This window comes from Suricata suricatta, chromosome 7 (genome assembly GCF_006229205.1).
Source record: "Suricata suricatta isolate VVHF042 chromosome 7, meerkat_22Aug2017_6uvM2_HiC, whole genome shotgun sequence".
Lineage (NCBI taxonomy): Eukaryota > Metazoa > Chordata > Mammalia > Carnivora > Herpestidae > Suricata > Suricata suricatta.
The window spans coordinates 33,984,857-33,995,532 of NC_043706.1; the positions used below are offsets into that span (position 1 = coordinate 33,984,857).

Here is a 10,676-nt window from a genome sequence, read left to right on the forward strand (position 1 = left end):
GGTTCCTGGATTGCTCACTCAAGTACTACTACTTAACCTCTCCCGGAAGCTCTGCTCAGCACCCCCACCCCCACCCAACGCAGCTCTGGGTCGGCTTCATGGCACTGGCACCGTTACGCTGGCACTGTGGTCCAGACCGTACAGCTGGCGCTGCAGGCCGGGGAGCCACCCCGTGGGCATCTCCAGCTGCCGGCAGGCTCCCGGGTGCACTCCCTGAGGGCGCGGCGCTGTGCTCCGCATAGGATGGATGCGATGTGCACAGGATGGATGCTTAAATGTTATCTGGGCAGGAGGTTTTCTTTGAAAACGTGCCTGAAAGAGCATCGTGGAGGTGGTTAAGTCATCGCTGGCTTTAGAGCTCATTCCAGGGAAGTGGACGCTACCTGAATCCTTTGAGTTCAGAAAAAAACACCAGTCGGGTTAGACATGGAGGGCCAGGAGAGACAAACAGGAGGAGGTGAAACCCAAATATGTTTTCCAAGGAAACGATTCGAAGAAAAGGCATCAGCAGGTATGGCAGATGACTCCTGTTCTGCCATGTAGATGAGTCCTGAAACTGCCATCTGCTATTCAGCGCCTGAATATTAACCCTGAAGGAACGCCTCCGTAGCTAACTTTTGAAGGTAATTCTAAAGAGACAGGTCCACGGAGGCACCTGGCGGGCTCAGTCATTTGCGCATCTGACTTCTGATCTCAGGGTTGTGAGCCCAAGCCCCACACTGGGTGTGGAGCCTACTTTTACAAAACTGAAAAAAAAGAAAAACGGGTACAGAAGAAAATTTTGATGCACCAAGAGGAGACTGAATGCCAACAGCGTTCAGTTTCATTTCTGTACGCTGTACAGTTCAAGTCTGGTCTAACTCCCCCAGCAGAGTAGGAAACAGAACTATCTGTGAACAGGACCAACACTGAGCCAATGGTTCCGACATGTTTCCTGAAACCCTTCAGCTCTGCAAAGACAACACACACTCTGGCTGCAGTTCTGACCCTGGATGGCCTTGGCTGTCCCGCCTCTTTTTTGGGCTCCTTTCCCTAACCCAGGGACGGATCCACCAGGACCTGCCCTGGTGGAGCTGGAGGGCCGAGAAGTCCCCTCCCAGGAGGCTAAACAGCTGAACAAAGGGCCCACCAGCTGACGGCACCTTTGTGGGGCTCTGCCTTTGGCCTAGCTGCGGGGAGAGCCCGCCCTGCAGCCGCGCAGCCCCCTACCCCCAGCAGCAGGTGGGAAGAGCAGAGGCTCAGGGCCAGCAGAAGAGCGGCTATGCAAACACCAATTCAGGAGACTTGCTCTCCGGGACGAGAAAGCAGGCCCCAGCCTCCCTGAGACAGGAAAACGCTCTGCCTGAATACAGGGATGCCGTGTCCCATGGTCTGCAGACAAAAGCGTCAGAGGAAGCCACCAGCACGCTGCCCCTGAGAGTGACATGCCACGCTTGCTTCCACACACCTCAGATTCACAGTTTTCACACAGTTTTATTGAGAAGTTTAAGATGTGGGCATTTTCCCCTAAAACAAATCAGCCCCTGCCACTCCCCACACAGTCACCACTACTGTTTGCTTCTCTTTAGCAAGCTTACCACACACACTTGCAAAACCCCTGGGGATCAACAGGTCAGCTATTTGGTAACACAAAGAAACTACCAAGTTACACAAAAGAATCTCATTTACTTCCCTTTCACTAACAGACCATGAATGAAAGATTAAGGGGCAAACATTACCTTCATCCAAAGTGGATACTTCCCTGTGGGTTTTTTTCTCCCTCTAAGACATTAGAACCCAAAGCAGTTTCCTTTACTACTGTAACTCTGACATTACCCCGTTTCCCCTCTGAATGGCTAAGCTAGGACACACTGTCAAGTTGCTCCTAACCTCACGCCTGGCGGAAAGCAGACTCCCAGTTGTAGCTTGGCCATGATGCTTTGCAACAGGCAAAATTACCGCACAGGTGCAAATAATGCTTCAGAGTTCTCAAAAATTTTTAAATAATGCCTTAAAATGGAGCTTCCACATTTTTCTGACACAGCAAAATTCCTCTAAAGGTGGTGGCAGCTGGGAAAGAAAAGGCACTTTGTGCTAAAATTCCGAGGGTCTCTCACGAGAACGCGGCTGCGGAAAGGCCTGGCCAGCCAGAGCCGCAGGCTAGCACCCCCCCGGGGAAGGCATCTGCAAAGGAAAAATTTGTACTCATGATTCCAAGGCAAAATGGTTACTTAAATCAGAGAGGAGAAAGACCGAGAAAGAAGACAAAACACGGCTGCATCAAGGACTAAGGAGTGAACTTCACACGGATTCACAGGCTGGCTCTGCACTTTCTACTGGGCTGCTTGCTTCACGTCCAGGAAGGTTCCGGAGACCAAGCAGGAGCAGCACCTTAGCCAAGAGGGCTCCAGACCTCCTGCCACTGCCCGGACTCTCCCTGCCGTGTCCCTGTCCCTCTCGGCTGTCTCTGGTCCACGACAACAGCCGTCTTAGGGCTTTTCGGATGCGGCCATGAAGAGACGGTGAAGGTTTCCACATGACCTGGCATCCTTGACAAGGCCCGGTGGCTTTTGGGCCTTTTCGGCGCAACAAGAGATGGAGCTGGTATCCCCCTTCAACACTCAGAAAAGCAGCGTATTTTAGGCGGGCACAAGGAGAGAAATCACCGGATGGAGGGTCTTTATCCTAGTACCATAAATAAAGTTCACCGTGAATGGTGGCTATCCGGCCACCGCCCGAAGCGAGGTGTGGGGAGAACGACCCTCCCCGCCGGCCCGAGGACTTGGGGCGTCTCCTCCAGCCGCGGCCGAGGCTTCCGTTATTGCTTTATTTCCTTAGTACTACGGACCTGTCAGCTGTCAAGGAGAAGAAATACTTGGCGGGCTTGGCAGAAAGCATGTCTGTCACAAAAATCACAGAAATTGGCTGATCTTCAAGAAGTATGTGTTACAATCTCAATGACATTTGATTCTGGCTGTTTTTTCTCCTTCATTCTGATGAACTTAGGAAAACGAGTTTTTTTTAAATCTCTATCAAATTGGCTCACGATGCTTCTAGAGAAGTTTATGGCCGATGCAGCAGGAATGGTCGTCTTTGTTGGACAGGTTTTCAGATGCGTTATGGAAGGGACCCCACTCACTACCACACTACACTGCCGGAGTTTGCCATGACACGCTGGTGGGCTCCATAAACTTCTTGGAAACGCTTTCAAGAGCATGTGAGAGGAAAACCGCATGTTGTACAAAGAACTGCTCCATTTAGGGTTCTAGTTCAAGGGCACTATTTTGCTGCTTTCATGTAGGAAGGGATTGCGCCCCGAGCCGTCAGGCCCTCAAAGCGCTTGTACGTGTAATTGATGAAGACCCAGTCCTTGCTCTTGTAGTCAGTCTCGGGGTGGTTACTTGTAGCCACTGGGGAAGAAATAGATGCGAGAGTTGATTCACGGCCTTACCCGAATGGACTACTCAGCACTGAGGACCTGACATTCTGAAGAAGGTACCACCGTTTCTATTTGGGAAAAATGTGTTTTTCACTCTGCAAGTGGTCTGCATTTGCTTGCCTATGTTCTTTGAGCCTCCTATTTTTCACAGATACAAGTTTTATTTTCCCCTTTCTGTCACTTCAGGTTATCTAACCTTTAATTTCATAAATAAAAACAAAAGAACAAACCTTTGTGATTTACCCATCCAGTCCAAACCCGAGATTCATGCTCCGTTCAACAAGGCATCGCTGCTGCCCAGCACTGGCGCTAGAAAACCCTCGCAATGAACCAGAAAGAACTGAGGTTCCTCTACCGGACTCGTAAACACAACCCCAGAATGGGGGCGGACATAACGGACCTACCACGCAGCAAGAGGCAAAGTTGGTGATATTACCTGTTGGCTTAAGGATGTCAGATTCTGGAAACTCATCGAAGTTTGAGGTGTCATCAATGCTTTTGATTTCGATAGATATCGCAGCAGGTCTCTCTCTGCCAAGAACAGACATGTCAGAAATGACTGTGGTTAGTTAGTAATCACACGGATCATAGCTAATGAAGTCTTTCTCCAAAAAAAACCCCTGGTCAGGGCACTCAGGTGGCTCAGTCAGCATCCGACTCTTGGGTTTCGGCTCAGGTCATGACCTCATGGTGTGTGGGTTCAAGCCCTACATCGGGCTCTGTGCTGACAGCACAGAACCTGCTTGGGATTCTCTCCTCCTAGCTCTCTGCCCCTCGCCCACTTGTGCTCGCTCACTTGCTCTCAAAAGAAACTTAAAAAAAAACAGCCCCCTGGTCAGACATGGGAAGACCACCCGCTGGCAGGCAGCATTTACTTTCTGTGAAAAGCCTGGGACACTGCGCAACCATGCCGCCTGACCACACCCTAACAAAACGAAAAAATACAAATAATGATTATTCACAGCTGGGAAGAAAGACAAACATAATGAGAAAAATTAAAATCTAAAGCAAATGCACTCTTCTCACAGGCTGCCCTGTCTGTAAAAGGGCAACTAACTCTCCAGGCACTCCCTCACGTGAGGCTCTGCGCCTCCTTCTGCCAGAGCTCGTCACCAAAGAGAGTGGGTGAAGCAGAGGGAAAACTCACAGGAATGCAAATTCGAACACAATCATGAAACGTGACCATGTCTCCACCTTCAGTTTGGCAACCCACCGAGCTGAGTAAGGAGGTCCGGACCGCAGCAGGCGGTACAGCACTTGCTGCCACTGGCCGCGCTCCATGACCGCCACCGTGGCCACGGCCACCTCCCTCCCCACTCCCATCCTCCCTCCTCTCCTTTATCCATATCGCCCTCTGGGCAGGCCGCCCTGCTGGTGGCCCCCATTACTAGAGAGGTTGGTAGGTTCTTGGTAAGAGCAAGGGCAACAGGCGTCTTGGGTGCTCCCTTCACGGGGGAATGTGAAGTTCACTGCACTCTGGAAATACCTGCTGGCTTCCCCATATCCCGTGGCCCACAGCTGACATAAGCCCCAGCTCCCAATCCTCACCACGAACAAAAAGCAAGAAGAGGCGTTAAGTCTCTGAGAAGCTCTCTTCCCTTACATGGCTTACATTAATCGTGTTTCTAAATCAGTAGTAGGCAAATGACAGACCTTCTGAAATACTCCCGAAAACTTTTATATGGATATACCTGATATGTTCCCAGTCAACGCCTTCAAAAAAAGAGTTACTTTTGATTTCCTCCACTCCGGGGGCCCCGATTCTGTGTTCCCACTCACAGCAGAATCTGGAAAACACAGAGGCCTTTCAGCATACCTCAAGTAATCTCTCTGGAAAAAGAATAACTCACCACCACTCCCCGCTTTTTAAAGAGAGGAATGAGAGAGAGCTGGGGGCAAACCCAGGTAATAATTTAAGTTAAAAAAAAAAATGAGTTCACTCATGTCAAAAAGCCTGGGTGGGAGGTGGGGGGAGATGTTCTCTGACGAATACCTCAAAATTAGATCCTTGGCTTTCTCAGAAATAGGAACTTCTGGAGGAAAAGTCAAAGTTTCTTTCCAGTTCATCACCTTCTTATAGGTCTCTTGAGGGGTCTCAGAACAGAAAGGTGGGTAGCCTGTAATAAAAAAGGCATTTCAAAGTTGTACATCCCAGAACTCCGAGTCTGAGAATATTCTCAAGACGATTCTACAGATCTCCAACCCTCCATGATATGCACAGGGTTTCCACTCATTCCAGAAAACATCTGAACTAGCTTTTCATTCTCCCCCAAGCTCCTAAGCCCACAGTGAAGCTGTGCTCCTGGTCCCACACAGGAGCCAGCTCACGCTGCAGCTGGGAGGAGACGGGAGGACGTACGTGGCGCCGCACACACTGTGCCCGAAGGAGAGATGAAATGATGGAACGTCTTTTAGAAAAGACTCCATTCTAGGAATACCCTTCTATGGGTAAAGTGCCAAACAAGTAGGATAAGAAAAAACATAGGGAGGTCCTGGGTGGCTCAGTCAGTTAAGCGTCCAACTTCGGCTCAGGTCATGATCTCCCAGTTGGTGGGTTCAAGGCCCACATCAGGCTGACTGCACAGAGACTGCTTTGGATTCTGTTTCCCTCTCTCTCTCTGCCCCTCCCCTGCTTGTTCTCGTTCTCTCTCTCTCTCTCTCTCTCTCTCTCCCCCTCTCTCTCCAAACCAAATAAACATGAAAAAGAAACACAGGTTTTAAAAGTGACCCCCATGCCTCTTATTAAGAACTACAGGCAAAGGATAAATCCTCTCAGACCATTTACTCCGCACACCCTCCACACAGATCACATCTGCCTCCACGGCGTCTACCCCGCGTTTCCAGAGACACCGCCGCCCAGGCCCCAGCAGTCACCCACAGACTCACTCACTCAGTACCGCCACAATACACTGACTCTTCTAGTGCTCTCAGGGACACGGCCACCGCCCCCCCCCCAGAGTGTCCCCTAAATACAGATACACCATCCAAGTAAGAGGGAGAGAGATCGAGGACTCCATGCTTTGAAGGCTTAGAGAACAGAAGTGGACAGCAAGTAAGTAGAGTGTGTGAGGCACTGCCCAGTTAAAGTTCCTGCAAACAATGAATGTTCAAGAAATGCTAGGGACAGAAAGAGCTGCTAGCTGGAGAGGATGAAAAAGTAGAAGAAAAACAGGATAAATGATCAGCAAAGCAACCACAGGAGGCCAGGAGGCCAGAGAATATACTTGGCTATTTGATGGCCAAGAGCCTTCTGCCTAGGAAACTTCACGTTGACAGAAAAGAGGGGGAAAGGGCTTAGTCCACCCCTAACTGAGATGGTCGGCTATCAGTACGGGCCCCTTCCCTGGCCGCACGGAAAAAGTGCTCCGAAAGCACGCAACTCACCGATGAGCATCTCGTACATGATCACGCCAAGAGACCACCAATCACAGAGCTTGTTGTAGCCGGTCTGCATGAACACCTCAGGGGCAATGTAGTCAGGAGTGCCCACTGTGGAGAAAGCCTGAAACAGGTACCGCGCATCAGGGGCGCTCCGCAGGCCGGAGGCGGCGCAGAGTTCCGTTTTAGAGACCAAAGGTTTCACGCACCATCTACGCTGCCCGCTAACTGCCTGAGTGGGAAGGCCCTGGAGCTTAACGGCAAGCCGGATCTGCCGGAGCACCTCTGAAACGAACAGTGAGGCTCCTCGGTGCGGCGAGAGGCCATTCCTAAACATAGCCAAAGCCCACAGCCGACCGGGACGGAGGTGTCCACCTGCCCTCATGTCACAGTTACTGAGCCCCAGCGAGTGCCAGGCTCCATACTTAAATGCTTATGCGCCTGTTTAGTCCTGACACAGCTCAGTAAAGAGGACTTTATTAGCCCAGCTTTGCAGATAAAAAAATCTAACTCCCAAACAGCTTTGTTCACAGGCTCAGGACTAGTTAAGTGGCAGAGCCCAGCTGGAATATTAAATACCTTGTCTAAATCCTCCCTGTTTCTACCATAAACATTCCTTGATTTGGCAAAATCACAGAGGGAGGCTTTATTATCTATCACGAGCTACTCATATTCTATAGGTTAGAGATTTATATCAATTTACCAAACTTATGTAAATAGTTCTTACGGGAAAATTTTCTAAATTCAAGTGACCTACTGTCCTGTACCAGGACTACAATACTGGGGGGAAGTGCATGCGAAGCCTCCGTTGTGCTCGGGTTTGAGGGTTTACGACACAGAAGCCTCTTATCTCAGTGCTTCTGAGATTACAGAACTTCTAAAATAAAAACTTCTAGCTGTGTTGTTGTCATTGGAAAATATTTACTATGGAATACTGCAAACATACAGAAAAATACCAGACAATACAACACACGGGTACCGACTGCCCAGACTAACGAGATTAATAATCTGCCATATTTGTCTCAGAGCAATTTTTTTAAAGACACAAAACTACAGAAACCATTAAAACCAGATCCCTCCCTCCTTTCCTACTGAAGCCAAAACTACCATAAAGTTGCTGTGTCCTATGCCTGTATGAATATTTGCATAAATAGTGTAATATTACTTCCTGTACATTTCAACTTTTAATAAACAGTTTCATCTGGTGCTTCATTATTCTACATAATGCTACAACTTGCTTTAACTTCACATTATGATTGTGCAATTTATTCACGGAGCTCTGGCTCATGCACTTCACTGCTGCGCACTACTCCCTTATACAAAATGTCACAATGTTTTTTTTTATCCATTCTTCTGTTGCTTCCAATGTTTCACTATGACAACATCTGAGTAAACATTCCTGAGACAGTGGGCACTACAGTGAGAATTTCTCTAGAGGATTTACCAGAAACAGTATTGCTGGGCCTTGCATTATGAACATCTCCAACTTAACCAGACGTCTGCCAACTGCCTTGCAAAGCAGGTATGCCTATTCACACAGCCCCAGTGGCGATGAGCTCCTGGTATTCCAGATCTCACCGACACTTGGCTTTGTCAGACTTTCTTCTCATTTTTGCCAATCTGATGAACATGAAATGGGATCTTACTGTTTTAATTTGCATTTCCTTTATTTCTAGTAAACTTGAACATGCATTCATATATGAATTAGCTACTCAGGTCTTTTTTTCTGTGAATTCCCATTCAGATCCTTTGCCCATTTGGTTTTTTTTTTTTTTTTGGTTGCATTTTTTTTTTAATTGATTCACTGGAATTCTTTGGCATTAATCCTGGGATTCAGGAAATTAATCCTTTATAGTTTTACAAATTGAAAATACCTTCTCCCAGTGTGAGGATTATCATTTTTAAGTGCTGTGATATTTGTTATATAAGCAAAAATGTGTAATTATCAAATAATGAAGAATAATAAAAATGAATAACTACAAGTTCAACCAAAGAACCGAATTATTCCCAATGTCATTGGAGCTACATGTGCACGCCCCTCCCTCCCAGCCTCCCGCCTCTCCTAACCTCCTACCTGACCTGACAGGTCAGTTTTGCATATCATTCCTCGGCTTTTATAAAGAAATTTAATTGTGCCCATGTCTCTCTATATGAGATCTTAGTTTTATTTGGGGGCTTTGTAAAAATGGTGTCATTCTCCAAACAGTCTTCTGCTATTTGATTTTTCCTCCCAAAGTCTGTTCCTAAAATTGGCCCATGATGTCACATGCAGCTGTAGTTCAACTATTTTCACTGCTGTAAAATACTCTGTCCCACAATGTAACCGTTTTCCTGTCTACGGACACTGGGTTAGTTCCCGTTTTTTGCTATTAAAGAATGCAGTGAACATTCTTATCCATAGCTCCTGGTTCCCAAGCACGAGTTGCCCCAGACCATTTGACTCGGTACAGAAGTGCTGGTTTGTCGGCACGCACATGAATTACAAGACAGTCCCAAAGCAGTGGGGCTGGGTGGCTTATCTTTTCATTTCACGTGTATTGTGTTTCAATACACAGAAGGGGTTTTTTCCTTTAAAGTAGTAAAATCAAGTTTTATGATCTGTACTGCTTTTATATTAATATTAAAAAAGAATCCTTTCTTACTCCAAGATCATGAATATACTGCCCTGTACTTTGTTCTATAATTTTTCAAGTTTTATTTTCCATCTACAATTTATTTTTGTGTCTACTGTAAGGTAGGAATCCATTTTTTCCATATAGAGTTGGTTGTTTTTACATTGTTTTCTTTTAAATACACATAGTAAATAACACAAATGCCAGTTGTTTCAAAGGCTGAGACATGGGGGTGTCTGGGTGTCTCAGTTGTTTAGGCGTCCGACTCAGGTCATGGGATAGAGCATGTCAGGTTCTGCACGGACTGCGTGGAGCCTGCCGAGGATTCTCTCTCTCCTTCTCCCTTCTCTCTGGCCCTGCCCCTGCTCACACCTGCACGCACGCACGTGTGCAGTCTCTCAAACAAAAGTAAGTAATTTTAAATAAATAAGTAAGTAAAAATAAAGTCTGAGACACGGACTGGGTCCTCCCCAAGAAGTATTTTCATTCTAATTATAAAGGTTAAGAAACTACAGAAACCCTTCAACTGAGAAACTAGATTTATTACAGCAAAGCCCAGTGCCAAGTAAATCTTACTTGTTAAAAGATTTGTATTATAAAACCGGGGACTGTGGTGCCTGGTGGCTCCGTCAGTAGAGCATGTAACTCTTCATCTCAGAGTTGTGAATTCGAGCCCCACATTGGGCAGAGATTACTTAAAAATAAATATAAACATTTTAGCCCAGCAGCCAAAAGTTAAACCCTGGCTTGCCTTAAAAATATTTAAAAATCACAGAGGATCCCTTACCTTTCATTAGCTCCCAAAACACAGGTAAACATCAGTTTCCCACTAATGCAGGAGCTATTGTTTAAGAAACGGTCTCTTCAGTGGGGGCTCTCAACCTTCACTATGCAGTAAAATCACCCAGAGTCCTTGCAAAATATCAAATACCCAAATTATATGCCCGAAACCAACCGAATCAATCTCTGGAAGTGGGACCCAGACATTAATAGTTTCCGAAGTTCCCCAGGTGATTCTGATGTGCAGTCAAGGTTAAGATCTACTACCCTATGGAGATGTAATAGAAGTATCTGATCAAATTTGTTCCTGGCATTTCCTAAAAGCTAGGTAAACAGTTTTCCTGCCACATATAGAATTCAGATACTTAAAGAGGATCAGAGTTCCTAGGGAAAGGAGACTATGATGCGCTCGTACCAACCTTAAGTATCCCCAAGTTAATGTTAGATAAAAGATATCAAAGATGAATTTCAGTTACCACATCTCCAGA

The 10,676-nt window shown here is 46.9% G+C and overlaps 1 protein-coding gene across 3 annotated transcripts in view; it reads right to left on the reverse strand.

The window, feature by feature from the left end:
• Positions 1–1,453: 1,453 nt before the first annotated feature.
• Positions 1,454–10,676, reverse strand: part of STK38 (serine/threonine kinase 38) — a 41,032-nt gene continuing 31,809 nt past the window's right edge. For all 3 annotated transcript variants that reach the window (XM_029943490.1, XM_029943489.1, XM_029943488.1), the window contains 5 exons: positions 6,803–6,920; positions 5,412–5,535; positions 5,110–5,205; positions 3,855–3,949; positions 1,454–3,389 (listed from right to left, as the gene is read on the reverse strand). In XM_029943490.1, coding sequence (XP_029799350.1) covers positions 3,259–3,389; positions 3,855–3,949; positions 5,110–5,205; positions 5,412–5,535; positions 6,803–6,920 — 564 coding nt within the window. In that variant the 3' untranslated portion in view covers positions 1,454–3,258. The remainder of the gene's footprint in view (positions 3,390–3,854; positions 3,950–5,109; positions 5,206–5,411; positions 5,536–6,802; positions 6,921–10,676) is intronic.